The sequence below is a fragment of the Alosa sapidissima genome, chromosome 20, assembly GCF_018492685.1.
Source record: "Alosa sapidissima isolate fAloSap1 chromosome 20, fAloSap1.pri, whole genome shotgun sequence".
NCBI classification, from domain to species: Eukaryota; Metazoa; Chordata; class Actinopteri; order Clupeiformes; family Clupeidae; genus Alosa; species Alosa sapidissima.
The window spans coordinates 9,576,510-9,591,430 of NC_055976.1; the positions used below are offsets into that span (position 1 = coordinate 9,576,510).

The 14,921-nt window shown below is 42.9% G+C and overlaps 1 protein-coding gene across 3 annotated transcripts in view; it reads right to left on the reverse strand.

The window, feature by feature from the left end:
- The window catches only part of trpc7b (transient receptor potential cation channel, subfamily C, member 7b), a 74,402-nt gene that overhangs the window by 29,424 nt on the left and 30,057 nt on the right, over positions 1-14,921 (reverse strand). For all 3 annotated transcript variants that reach the window (XM_042074585.1, XM_042074586.1, XM_042074584.1), the window contains exons 4-7: positions 12,647-12,811; positions 3,858-4,074; positions 2,212-2,445; positions 308-572 (exon numbers count right to left, since the gene is read on the reverse strand). In XM_042074585.1, coding sequence (XP_041930519.1) covers positions 308-572; positions 2,212-2,445; positions 3,858-4,074; positions 12,647-12,811 — 881 coding nt within the window. The remainder of the gene's footprint in view (positions 1-307; positions 573-2,211; positions 2,446-3,857; positions 4,075-12,646; positions 12,812-14,921) is intronic.

The following is a 14,921-nucleotide window of genomic DNA, read 5'->3' on the forward strand; positions in this document are numbered from 1 at the left end:
ATGTACAGTTTATATATATATATATATATATATGTGTGTGTGTGTGTGTGTGTGTGTGTGTCAGTATGTAGAGTGGAGTCATGTGGATAGAGGAAGTCAGAAGATAGAAGAATTGCAGAAGTGTGAAGTGTGTGTGTGTGTGTGTGTGTATGTGTATGTGTATGTGTGTGTGTGTGTGTGTGTGTGTGTGTGTGTGTGTATGTGTATGTGGATAGAGTGAATAGAGGGGCACTTTCTTCTCATTTTGTTCTCTGCATCTGAGCTAGTGTATTAGCGCACATCTGTGTTGTGCTGGATGCCCACTCACGTGGTGAAGGCGGGGTTGTACTTGGCCCCCAGGTAGTAGGAGTAGAGGTTGAACATGCCTATCATGAAGGCCACAAACACCATGATGAAGATGACCATGAACTTGAAGATGTCCTTGACCGTGCGGCCCAGCGAGATCTGCAGGGGCCCGAAGCTCTCATTGGCCGGGAGGATGTAGGCGATGCGCGAGAAACTCAGCACCACAGCGATGGCGTAGAGGCCCTCAGAGATGATCTGAGGATCTGACGGCCGCCACTTATTTCTGGCTGTGAATTAGACAAAGAAGGTAGGTAGGTAGATAGATAGATCAACAGAGAGTGAGAGAAAGAGAGAGAGAAGAGAGAGAGAGAAAGAAGGAGGGAAAGAGAGTGCCAGATCCCAAGAGAAAAAGATGGAGGGAATGAGGGAGAAATGCAAAAGACAGAAATAGAGAGGGAGTGAATGAGATAAAATATTAAAATGATTTCATTTTTCACTAAACGCAATAGAAAAGGCTGTGCAGCTGTTGACATTTTGGTCATGCTGAGATCAACGTACCACATTCCATCAACGCCCTCCTAACGTCATCTCCCTACGGCTCCAACACACTCACACACTTCTTTTGAGCAGATCTTCCAAATCCAGTCTGAGCAACAAAAAGCAGCCTTTTGCCCACCAATCGATATGCACAGGCATGTGTGTCCAGTCGTGTTATGACTGCATCACGCCACAAGATAGCAGCATTGATAAGAGCCCGGTTAGAGAGGAAGGAGGAGAGCTCCAGCCTTCAGATGCACACGTCCAACACCACAGAGCAGCTGCTCTCTCACCGCACCCCAGGCCCCACTGAGCAGCAGTGGGCTCCCCCAGCAGAAATGCACTCCAACATATGGGCTCCTACTGTTAGCTACTGTCTGCTAGCTCCGCAATAGCTCCAGGCTACATCGCTAAAGGGACTCCCAATGCCTACTGCTCGGTGCATCGGTGCAGAACTAATGGGGGGGGGGGGTGAAGGGCATGGTGAGCGATGATTCACAGATTCACTGGTTCACGAGGTAGATGAGACGAAGCATCAACAGCAGAGAGAGCAACGAGGAGCTGCCAGCTAGTTGAGTGTGTGGGTATTTATCAATGTGTTTTCTGCTCCGCCTCACAACTCTCAGAAACACACAACCGTTGACATCAGTAATGAGGGTTGGAAAGGTCGGAGGCAGACCTAACATACATTACACTTTCTAAATTCGGTCCACCTGACTAGCGTAGTGGGGCAGAGGGAGAATAGGAGTTAATCACCCCTGGCTTCAAGGGTCTCTGAGCCCCTCTGGCAAGCACCACAAACATTAATAGTTCAGTTTCATGAATACGCAAATGCAGACGTTTTGCACTGCCTGCAGGGAGGAATCACTGACCAGTGCTTTCACAGAGACTTTGTTAATATCAGTCTAAAGTAGGCCACACTTGCTGCCACTGTTGGATTTTAAGCCTTCAAATGTAGGCTGTGTTTGAGATGGAAAAAAAATAATGCGTTCTAAGATAGCATTTGGTGGCAACAAGGCATTGAGGCATGTCTGGATCAAATATTTGTATACAATTCTGCCTTCCAAGATACTTTTGATTAGAGCAATTTTGAAGACATCATACATGTGTCCTTTATGTAGCATTCAACCAAAGACGTGCTTTAAAACATCTCTGCACAAACTGTGTTGTCCCTATTTAGACACAGATATGTGTTAAAAACAACACAAGTTGTGTTGTTTTCAACATACGTTTTGTCAGCTGTCGGTATCCTGGTAACGGCATTCTGTGTTGCTATCTTGCTAAATCGTCTGAAACAAAGTTCGTAACTGGTACCTTGATGCCTGCGATGGCAAGTGACTCGATAGACAGTTGATGTCAAGTAAACTTCCTGTTTCCTGTTTGACCCACCGTAGGTGAAGTAGGCGACTTCAGCAGGAAGGGAGGCGTTGCAGAGGTCTGCGTTGGGCACGTGCAGGTCCACATACAGCTGGGCTTTGGACGCCTTCAGGAAAGCCATGAAGCGTGCGGTGAACGACGCCACAAAGATGGATAGCATGCCGAAGTCCAGGACGTTCCACAGGTGCATGACGTACTCCCTGGGCCCGTCGGTCCAGATCTCCTTAACCTCAGACCAGATCATTCCTGACAATGCAATGGAAGATACCAGGACAAATGTATGTGGCTTTCAGGTATGTGGCATGCCTAGACACACACACACACACACACACACATTCATACACACACACACACACGCACAAAGCCCTTTTAACCCTTGTAAGGTGTTCGGATCTGTGGGACGCGTTTTCAATGTTACATAAAAACAAAATCATTCATATGATCATACATGTGATCTCACAGGGGTAAATGGCAAATATCAAACTAGATGAGTCGCTTTCTGAAGTGAGGAATATCGAGAAATTGTGACTGTGGTCTTTAGCAACCAGAAACTCACTCTCTCTGTCTCACACACAAACACACACACACACACACACACACACACACACACACACACACACACACACACATAGTACACATGCATGCACATACACACACACACACAGACACACACACGGGCAAATTGAGACATGCACAGTTCATTCCCCTATGCCCAAACACGGGCATGCAGAGAACGAGGCTCAGCACTCAGGCAAAGAAAGGCTGTAAATTGCTTATTGAAATGTATCCCTAATCAGCATCATCTCTGCAGTAATTACAAGGCCTGCTGAGAATGTGGTGGGAATGATAATGTCATCTCTCACTCACTCCTTCCCTCTGTCACTCATTCTCTCATTCTCTCTCTCACTCACTCACTCATTTCTTTTTCTACTTTGCCCTCTCTCTCATTTGCTCTCTGGCTCTATCTCTGTTCCTCTAGTATTGACAGAGAGAGAGAGAGAGAGAGAGAGAGAGAGAGAGAGAGAGGAAGAGGGAGAGAGAGGCAACTAAAAACAGACACAAACAAAAAAAACCCTGCTCCAGGCTCCCTAATATTACTTGCTGCAGTTATTTTCAAGGTTGAGACTAAAAGGTGCAATTACATTACAAGCCTAAGAGTAGAGATGTGTATCACAACAACAGATACAGAACAGATCTGTCATTGAGAGCAGAACAAGAGGCCTTGACATAGAACTGACCTTACTCTAGAATAGTTTTTCAGCCTCATCTATCATTTAGATTGGTACAGCATACCCATACACACACACACACACACACACACACACACACACACACACACACACTCACGCACACACACTCACAAACACACACACACAAAGAGCTATAAAAATAGTCCCAATGTGTACGGTCCAGTAGATAAGCTCATATCAACGATATCGATCCATTGGTAGTGGGTGGCAGTTTGATTGCGGTCTTTCTCAAGCAGCTTACTCTCCCTCACTTACTGACACAACTACACACACACACACACACACACAGACACACACACACACACCCTTCTGCAATGCTTCCATATCTTCAATCACATCCTTCCAGCAGAAGTTCATCTGTCAACCAAGATGCCCCCTGCCCCCCCCCCCCCCCCCCCGCTTACTCACCCAGCACCCACTTCATGATGAGTAACTCTGTCCAGGAGAACTGGGTGGTCTTGACACGGAACACTTGCCGCGGGTGGTCCGTGATGGTCTCGTTGGGCAGGTTCTTGACCCCCTCGAAGCGGTCTGACGCGTTCAGAACCAGCAGGAACAAGAAGATGGTGAAGGAGACGGCGTGCGCAACAAACTTCATGAAGGGACTGCGGAGGATCTGACCCAACTGGCCAGCACAACCAAAACAACAATGAGAGCTGAATGAGAACATGAAACAAACAAATACACGTTGCAATATTTACAATATCAGGAGCTAAGAAAGAATCCCGCACACTGACCATTTTAACGTTTCGGTCTTAGACCTTCATCAGGTAAATTTACCTGAAGAAGGTCTAAGACCGAAACGTTGTATTTTCTAAATAAATAATTGCTTGTGAAATGGTCAGTGTGCAGGATTCTTTTTAAGCTCCTGATCTGTGACCTTTGGTCATATCCAACGCACCTGCCCGACAAAAGAGGTGTGCAAAAAGCCTTCCTACATTACAATATTTACAACATAACATTTCTGACTACAATTAATTCTATATTGCTGGTTTTAGTGTAACCATGATAAAACGATCACATACAATCTACTGTGATATTTAAGCATGTTTTCTTCTTATTTTTAGTTAAGAGCAGTGTTACTGTTCATTACCTTGGATATTTTACTTTGATATCCAAGCAAATCGAAATCCTGTCAAACACTCATTTGCGTAAAGTGAACCACATGCTTGATGAAAATATAAACATGATACCAGATGTTTGTGAAGAAACTTCTGTCATGCACCACAGAGTTTCTTAGATTTTAGAATGTCCAAATGATCATTAGGCAGTAATGTGACTTAATTGCAACTCAGTGTGCATTCTGCGTGATATAGCATCAGATAACTGTTTCCTGAACTCTGACTGATAACATAAGCATAAGACTGCACTCTGCACCATAACAGAGAATATCAGCTCATACTGTATATGGCAGTGAACTCATGGCTCACTTGGCAGGAAAACTCAGTTGGCCCCAATGACCATATAAAATCATGTTGGTTCACGTAATGGGTTGTAGTCATAAAAATATATGAATAATAATAAGAAAATAATAATAAAAAAATATACAAATGAATAATGTATGTGTAAAGCTGGTTATGTGTGAATTCCTTATTCCTTATTCCTTAAATTAAATTATATAAAACAAATTACAGCAATACAGTCATTCAGCCAATCTTATAATTGCAACAAGCACTCTCAGAAATACATTTATACTTTGGGTTCCATTTGGCTCCAGAGAGAATCCAATAATTAATAACAAAATGTCAAACAGCTTCAAAGGCGCCTACAAAGACCTACAGTAAGTCAATGTACATTATAATATCTCATGCCTTTTGTTGATTGAATGGCTATTTAAGTATAAGTATAAGTATATAGTATAAGTATATATACTTTTTTGATCCCGTGAGGGAAATTTAGTCTCATTTAACCCAATCGGTGAATTAGTGAAACACAAACAGCACACAGTGAACACACAGTGAGGTGAAGCACACACTAATCCCGGCGCAGTGAGCTGCCTGCTACAACGACGGCGCTCGGGGAGCAGTGAGGGGTTAGGTGACTTGCTCAAGGGCACTTCAGCCGCATGTTCATCATGTTCATCTGAACACCAGTCATCACACAGAGCCTTCACTAGGGCAAATACCATGAGACAGACATGTACAGGCAGGGTCTCCAGTGCTGACTATACCAACGACAACAAGAGAGCAGGAAGCACACAGACCTACTCGATTTCAACAAGGGGGTTCAGTATAATCACTCACAATCATCATAACACATTGGCCAACAGAAGGGAATCACAAGCCTTTTGTGTTTTTTTATTTGAACTGAAATACTTTAAATCATTGTTTTGATCTTCAGAACTGTGATTGATGGAGAATAAAATGTCTCCCTGTGTCGCAGAGATTGTGATCTAACGTGTGTGTTTCCTCGTCTGTTTTCTTTTCTCCCTTCCTCTCTGCCTGTCCTCTCATCCACTATCTCTTGAGTTCCATCTCTAACTTCTCTTTCTTCTGAGGAAATGCCAAACACACACACACACACACACACACACACACACACAAATACCTTGACTGCCTTGCCACATCAGGGTAAGCAAACTGAAAATGTGATTTGAATTTCAGAGAGAAGATATTGACTCGGCATCCTATTACCTAATCGATTACCCAAGAGGCATATAGACTCCACAAAGCAGACGGGCTTTCATGCACGCATGCACGCACGCGCACACACACACACACACACACACACACGCACACACACACACACACACACACACACACACTTAGACCAAACTAAATACACAGAGACAGAATAAGACATCAAAAGAACAAAGCGATAGAAAGCAATAGAGTGAGAGAGAGATAGAGAGCGAGAGAGAGAAAGAGAGAAAGAGAGGAAGAGGAATGCATGAGGAATGAAGAAAAAGAACATGAGATGATGAGTTTGAGGGAGCAGCCTTCAGGAATTAATTTGTAGCACAATAGAAAGCTTTATGGGTATGTCTGGTCTAATCAACTTGTCCAAATCTGTTTCTATCCAATTTCATATTCCTCTTCCTTGACTGTGATACTCCTGAAGAGTAATAGGTGATTCACACACACACACACACACTTAGTGATAATATTGAGCAGTACGCAGTGGAGCAGGGAGAAGTCAGCTCATCACTCCTTGGGCAGAAAAGTCTCCGTGCTCTGGCTGATTTTTCTCTCCTCATCTGCGGGTGTAAACAAGGGGATCAATGCGCTCGTTCTGGGTGCTCTTAAGCACTTAGATTAATCACTTGCCCGCCCGGGCGCTCAATGACGCTCCAATCATTTAGGATGTTGTCACGGCTTGATCAGGGGAAGACAGTGCTTTTAAAGGTGCTTTCGTAATCCGCTAGCTGCCTGTCCCCTAAGTACACTGTGAAAAATAAAAAAACTCGTTCTCTGTAGACAGCCCAGGCTCCAAAAACGACAACAAAAACAGCCTGGTGCAGCCTGGACCATGAAACATACAGTAGGAAACTTTTGCGTTCAGGAGAGTTTCAGTTGCACAGGAGGGAGGAGAAGAGAGCTAGCTCTCTGTTTTGTTTGAACGTCAACAGAAGTGACGTTACCCAACATCACTTAGAGCACCTTTAATTGATCATCTTCTCTGGGCAGCACCCGTCAAAGTCAAAAGAAGGGGTAGGGGAGAGAGGGAGTGAGAGAGAGAGAGAAGGGGGGATGGAGTGTGTGTGTGAGAGAGAGAGAGATAAAGGGAGTAAGAGAGACACAGAAAACTTCTTCAAATGTATTGATCTCTCCCCCCCAAAATAAGTAAGTAAAGTATACTTTATTGTCCCCAAGGGGAAATTTGTTGTGGGCTTCACGATCACTGCATCACACATACACAGCTCATAATTAAAAAACAACAGTTACACATACAGCTCCACACCACCACAGTTACAACAACAACAAAAAAACAAACAAAAAAAAACAACTCAGTCAGAGCTGCACACTGGATAACATATAGGTAGCCAGCTACTTATCATTGAGCATCTTTATGGCAGTTGGGATAAAGGAGTTTTTGTATTTATTTAATCTGCAGTTTAGTACTCTAAAGCGTCTACCTGAGGGTAGGAGGGCAAACTTCTCGTACAGGATGTGTGTGGGGTCTTCTACAATTTTCAGTGCCTCCCTGAGGACTGACTTTTCATAGAGTGCCTGCATGTAGCCCTGGTCTGGATGACCTACAATCTTCAGGGCAGTTTTGACCAGACGCCCCAACTTGGACTTTAACTGAACTGTCAGATTTCCATACCAGGTCTGCATGCCATACTGTATCACACTCTCTAAGATCATCTGGAAAAATAAAAACAAGAGCCCGCTACTGACACCATACAGCCTCAGTCTTCTCAGAAAATACATCCTCTGCTGGAGCTTAGAACAAAGACTTTCTATATGGACATGCCATGTGAGTGAGCAGTCCATAAAAACACCAAGGTATTTATATGAAGAGACCTGACGTATGGGAGTGTTATGGATGCACACTGGACTTGATTCAGAAACTGCTCACATCAAAAATCCCATCTGTTACTTGAGTAAAAAAAAAAGTTAAGACTAACGAAAACAGAAAGGGAGAGAAAGAAATTGCGCCCTAAACCACTAGCCTAGTGATAATGATCAGCATGTAGCCTACAACAGGACATGAATCAAGCTGGCGCCATGCAGTCTTTCTGAAAGTGATGGAGATGGAGCTGGATTACGAGATGCATCAGATTAGCCTATGAAAGTGTATTTTCCGCTATTCCAATGGGTTGTCTCAGTTCGTTTTTAGCACCAATGATTGAGATATTCAAGCAAACACCATGGGATTTCGTGTTTTGACGTTTGTGCTCACCTTTCTTTGGAAAGAAGTTTATTAGCAGTTGTTTCCCCTCATTTTGATGTCTCTCTTTTTCCTGTTTTGGCCTTTGTTTTTAGTAACCTGACTTGGCTTTCTTGGAGAAAGACATTGCACCAGCAGCATAACAATTAGCGGTCCACTACTAGCGATGCTCAATAAACAAAAAATAGACTACCTTATGAATCGTGCAGGCGGACTAAACCATTTAGCTCTTTAGCAAGGGAGAGTGAGAGTGACCTTAGACAGTTTTCACTATGTTTTGTATACAAAATCCAGTCAGTCAAACTTTACATTTCGTCTGACATTCATTTTTACATTTAATTTGGAAGTTAAAATATTCAGGTAAAATAAATATATGGTGGAAATAAGTATTGAACGCTTATTTTTTTTCCAGTAAATAGCCTAAACTTCCAGTGAGTCTATTCGAATTTTTCACCACACATTATATTAACACACATATAAAAAATCCAAACATAAGAGTTTTGTGTATTAAAGTGGAATGACACAGGAAAAAAGTATTGAACGTGCCTACTGAAATTTCTTCAATACTTTGTGGAAAAGCCTTTGTTTGTAAAGACAGCTTCAAGACATTTCCTGTATGACAAAACTTATTAGTCGCAGTATCAGGTGTGATTTTGGTCCATTGTTCTAAACAGATTCCAGAGGTCCCTCTTGTGAATCCTGATCTTTAGTTCCAGATTACTTCCAGAACTGTTTAATTGAATTTAATTGAATTGGCTGCTTTCAAGTCTTTCTGGAGCTTTCTCCGAGTGGTCCTTGGCTTTTGGAATTGACTATCCTTCTGACTCCCTGGTCAGAAATATTGCGAGGAGATCCTGTGCCGGTTGATGATGCAGTGATGTTTCTTCCACATGGAGATAATGGCTCCCATGCTGCTTACTGGAATATTCTGAAGTTTTGAAATGCATCTGTAACCAGTTTCATTGATATGTTTTGCAACAATAAGGTTGCAAAGGTCTTGGGAGAGCTTTTTGCTTTTATCCATCATGAAATGTTTCTTGTGTGATACCTTGGTAATGAAAAAACTTTTTATAGCCCATCAATATGTAAGCTACTAACCAAGCTTATATTAATTTGTGCAGATAGAAAGGATAACTACTCTCTAACTACTTACAGATTCCAGCTCGTTCCTTCCCTTTCCTTGCCTTAGTGCTTTTTCTTAGCGTGTTCAATATGTTTTCCCTGTGTTATTCCACTTCATTACACATGACTCTACTTATGGAGTTGTTTGGATTTTTTATGTGTGGATTACCTGAGTTATTACTAATGCCTGATGAAAATGTTGTGACCCCTGTATTCCACTTTTCAAGGGCCCTCTCCTCCATTGCCCCATACTTCCCACTTTCCCCCCCAGTTCGATGCCCTTTAATCTGCTGAACCTTCTGCTCGTTTCCAAATATAAAAAAAACTCTCTGCAACTCAACGTTGGCCTGCCTGCCTCAGCTGCCTGTGAGGGGCTTTTCAGTTGTGCTGGATTACTGTTCACTGCAAAGCGACCCAAGGATGAGTGCAACTAACTTTGAAAATCAACTACTGCTCAAACTTAAAGGAGAACTCTGGTGATTTTTCACATAGATCTCCATTTCTCAACATCCTTATCAGGCAAGTACCTCTACTCGGCGGCCATATTGCAACACTTTTTGGGCACTTACCGTGCATCTATTTCGGCAGAAATGCGTGTGCGTAAGGCTTCACGACACCAATCTTGCTCCAGCAGCGAAATCACAACAGATGATTGGCACGATGTCTTCACAGCACACCACATGATTGGCTCAATGTATTTTACAACACACCACATGATTGGCTCAATGTATTCACATGTCAACGTTTTGCCACGGAAGGGTTGTAATATGTGTAGACAACTGCCATATTGGCGTTACAAACTAACCCCATGCATTACTATGGAGGATTTTTTGAGTGCTGTATCTCCTCATTAGAAAGTCTCTGGTAAAACTGGTTGTTCTGGTACCCCCCCCCCCCCAAAAAAAAAAAAAAAGTAACTAAGTAACTTTTACTTAAAGTACATTTTAAATGAACTACTTTTTACTTTTACTTGAGTACATTTTCAGATCGGTATTTTAACTTGTACTTGAGTAATATTTCATCAAGGTATTGGTACTTTTACTTGAGTACAATATTTTCATACTTTTTCCACCTCTGCACACAGTACTGTTGAACCTGTTGGCAAACTTGAATTTGCCTAGCCTTGCAGGTCTGTCTAGAGGCAGCTCCATTGAAACTGATTTCAGAATCACCAAAAACCCAGGAACCAATCACAACCGTTTATCCAGCATTGGGACGGATTTATATGATGACAGAGGAGTACACCAATGGCTTGGTGATGATGTCAGTGTTATATGAAATTGGAACTGATGCCCATTGCTTGAACACATTTTGCAAATTTCGGCTCATTGTGTCAAAACTTTACACACAAGCACACTAGACACAACACTGGGAAATAAACCATTCACATTTATGTCGAATTGAAACTCTGCTATCAAAACCTAACAATCCTTTGTCAAAATGTCACTCTGATGACAAAATGACACACACTTGCATCATATGAATACACCTTCAGATTAGCAGCAACACACTAGTGTACTTATATAAATATAAATATATATATAAAACACTGCAGTTTATAGTTTTTACTGTTTTATTGAGCAACAAAGGTTTTCACAACAATCAAAAATTTAAGTACTGAAAGGTTACAAATGACATCAACTCAATACTGTACGTCATTTGTAACCTTATAGTACTTACATTTTTGATTGTTGTGAAAACCTTTGTTGCTGTAATGCAAAAATACAGTAAAACAAAAATACTGTAAAACCAAAAATTCACTTCTATAAATACAGAAAAACAGGCTTAGATGGGGTGAACTCCCAGCTTCCCTCATTGTCAGGCCGTGATTTATCACAGGATCCTCCAAAGCTGCTCTAATATCATCTGAAATATTGTTCCGTGCATAGCCTCTTCGACCACCTCCTACTCCTCTCTCTCTATTTGTCTTCCTCTTCCTCTACCCCTTGCTCTCCCTGCCTCCATGCTCGCAAAGTTCTCAAAATCACTCAACTGAGGCCTATTTGTGGCTGGCTGATTGGTGTTAAGTTTTGTAAGTAAGTATTTTAAAGTGTGTGTCTAAGTGTTTTCAATCACGCAATGTGTTTTGTATTTTGAATAGATGTGTTGTCCCAATGGTACCAATGACATTTCATTTATGAACAAAGTGTCTTATGTATGAAATAGTGTGTAGTGTGCAGGAGCAAGTGTGTTGCAGAAAGGTGCAAGTGTGTTGCAGAATTGGAACTAAAGTCCAAAGCAGCGCTTTTGTCTAAGGTATGGTTATACTGTGTTTAAGGTATAGTAACAAAAGCTTCAAGTTTTGTTACTTTGGTCTAAGCATGTGTCTATAGTGTTCAAGCAATGGGCAAAAACTGTAAAACTTTTGTTTACAAGTAAAAGTTATGTGTTTGCTATACTACTGAGACTGGGCAAGAGTTTAAATATGTACCAGTTTAACTTCATTGCTGGTTATATCCCTTGGAAAACGTAAGTGAACGAGGGGTCAATCCCAATTCTCCGTTGAGATGTGAGAAGCCGTTTGGCGTTACCCACTCCTAGCAGAGCAAACAGAGAGCTTTCTCTCTTTGTAAGTACCAGTTGAAAAGTAGCTCACAAAGTCAAGAGAACAGGTGCATTTGGCAGCTGCCTAAGCACAGTGATTGATGCTGGGGTGGCGCATAGCGGAGGAAGGTCAACACTCTTACACTCGCAACACTCGCTCTCTAAACTTTACGCTTCTCATTCCTACTGCAGACTGGACACAAATCTCCCCCGATGCCCACTCAGACCTCTACAGCCGCTCGGACGTCCATAACGGCTCACTGGCCTTGCGCTGCCCACTGGCCCTGTGCTGACCCTGAGAGACTCATCTGTTCTGCCCGTAGCTGCTGTCTGAGGTCCAGCCCGCTCCAGCCTGGCTGCTCTCGCCAATCGAATCAGAGGCTGATGCAATTACGGCCGGGGACCCAACGAGAGAGACGGAAGGTTCTGGATGTTCCTGAATGCAAGGTGCTTTTGAGATGGGCCGAGAGTCTGCTGCGTGCTTTATACTTCAGAGGGTGTGTTGGAATGTGTTTATATATATACGTGTGTGTGTGTGTGTGTGTGTGTGTGTGTGTGTGTGTGTGTGTGTGTGTGTTTTCATTCAAAGAGAATTGAAGAAAGGCACAGTATGTGTGTGTGTGTGTGTGTGTGTGTGTGTGTGTGCATTCCAAGAGAGAGCCAGAGAGAGGTTTTGTGTGTGTGTGTGTGTGCACTACCTTGCTGCAGGGCATGATCCAGTACGCGATGGCGAGGAATGGCAGGCCCACGGTGACCCCCAGCACAGTCCAGCACTTGACTCCGACGGACTGCTGCCGCAGACCCGACAGGTTCTCATACCAGATGGTCAGCAACTGCTGCTGGCAGTTAGGGTGGGCCACAAACTGGACATGATAAAGGGCACACACACACACACAAAGACAAACAAAGAAATTAAGCCATTGTACTGAGCAATTTATATTGATTGTATTACAGTGAGGTTTACAATGGTGCATGTATAAAAACAACCAACTGTCAACCGACAGTTTTCTGAAGTTTGTTTGACAGTTTCTTCTTCCAGACATTGGGCTTTTCTCAATACGAAGTACTCTAAAGAACGGTCTCCCGTTCTTGAAAGTTCGAACTTGAAAAGTTAAGATCATGAGTCCAGACTCTGGAGAATGCGAGGACACAGGACGCTCAATTTGCAGTTTGAGACAGCAGCGTTCTTGCCAACGGCAGCTTCTCTCGGAACAGCTCGGAGTCTAGTCATTTACCTATTGCTCTATTGGTCTACCCAGTATTTCTGACATTTACAATAAAATATATAATTCACCAGCTTGTTTAAGTTTGTTTCTCATTGATTTTTTTATTAAATATTAGCCTAATAAGAATATATTCACTTGCCGATGGCGGGAACAACGTTTGAAGTTCGCAGTTTAAGTGACAGTATGATTAACGTTAGTTGTGAAGCCTGTAGCCTACCGTTTATAGCCTAAACATGGATCGGATTGTAGCAGCAATTATGATAGGTAGGCCTATTATGTATCAATGCTGCCATTTCTCTTATGTGAGTGTCACGGCTGAGCTGACGTAGGCTAATGCATTGTGGAATCTTCAATCCACCAAGTCACCACCCGATGCATCCTTGATAAAACCAACGATTCGAGAACACTTCCGGGAATGTTATGCGTTCTTGAATAAATGCGAACTTGTGAATTGGAACAGTACTTCAGCGGTGATTGATGACGTTTCAGAACGATTTTCAAGTTCATGAGAACACAAGTATAGAAAAGAACGCATATTGAGAAAAGCCCAATATGTATGGACACACACACACACACAGCAGGTATGAATCGTGACCTAGGGGACTCCCTGTAGCTTTAGTCATATGTAGACAGCGTCGTCATCTATCTTTCATTTTTATCTCCAGTCCCCCGCCGTCAGGAGAGTGGAGTGTGAGCAGAACTTCCCTGCAGCTTGGTGCTGACCGCCGTACTCTCGCTAAGTTACGACTCCCTCTCCAACAGTGGCCCCCCAGCCTAGATCTACAGCTTAGCACTAGACAAGATAGATACTGTACTCTTCTGGGCCAGCACTGTGACTGTGTGTGTGTGTGTGTGTGACTGTGTGTGACTGTGTGTGTGTGTGTGTGTGTGTGATGATAGATACTGTACTCCCCTGGGCCAGCATTGTGACTGTTTAACATGTTCTGTTGAGACAAACGGTTTTGCCCTCAAACTAGCTGTTAAAGTAACACAGAGGGAGAAGTGATTGAACTGCACTTTAAAAATACAAAAAACACTCTGCAACTCAGCAGAACTCAATTGCAACTGCAGTTATGTAGTAACACTATGAATGTGTGTGCCAAAATAACACACACACACGCACGCACACACACACACAAAGTTTCTCTTTCTCATACAAACCCCGATTCACACCAGTGATAAACACACACACACAGGCAGGCATGAATGCACACCCACCCACCCACACACACACAAATGAGTAGAATGCCGATACAAAACAAATCTCATTCTACTCTCACTGCCCAACACATACTAATGAATAAGCCTTCTCCTGAACTTCTCACAGTGTACTTTGTAATTGTCTCCAAACAATCCTGCCCTTCTTCATCTTCCTCTGCCTCTCTAACTCTCAGTCCCATTATGGCAGAAGAATAACATTATTTACATAGAGATTGCTTTCTGTTTTACTATCTGTCTCATCTGAAGTCTGAGTCCTGACAGATAGAGAAATGGGGCATATTTGCTCTTGCTGCGGATGCCCATGCTGCATACCCATGAGTTGGAGCATTTGCTGTGCTTGCCCATGCTACATACCCATGAGTTGGAGCATTTGCTGTGGATGCCCATGTGCCCCTGTGCTGTGCATGCTACATACCCATGAGTTGGAGCATTTGCTGTGGATGCCCATGCTGCATACCCAAGAGTTGGAGCATTTGCCAGAGCCAGAGCCAGTGCCAGGATTTAGAATTTATATCTGTCAACATCT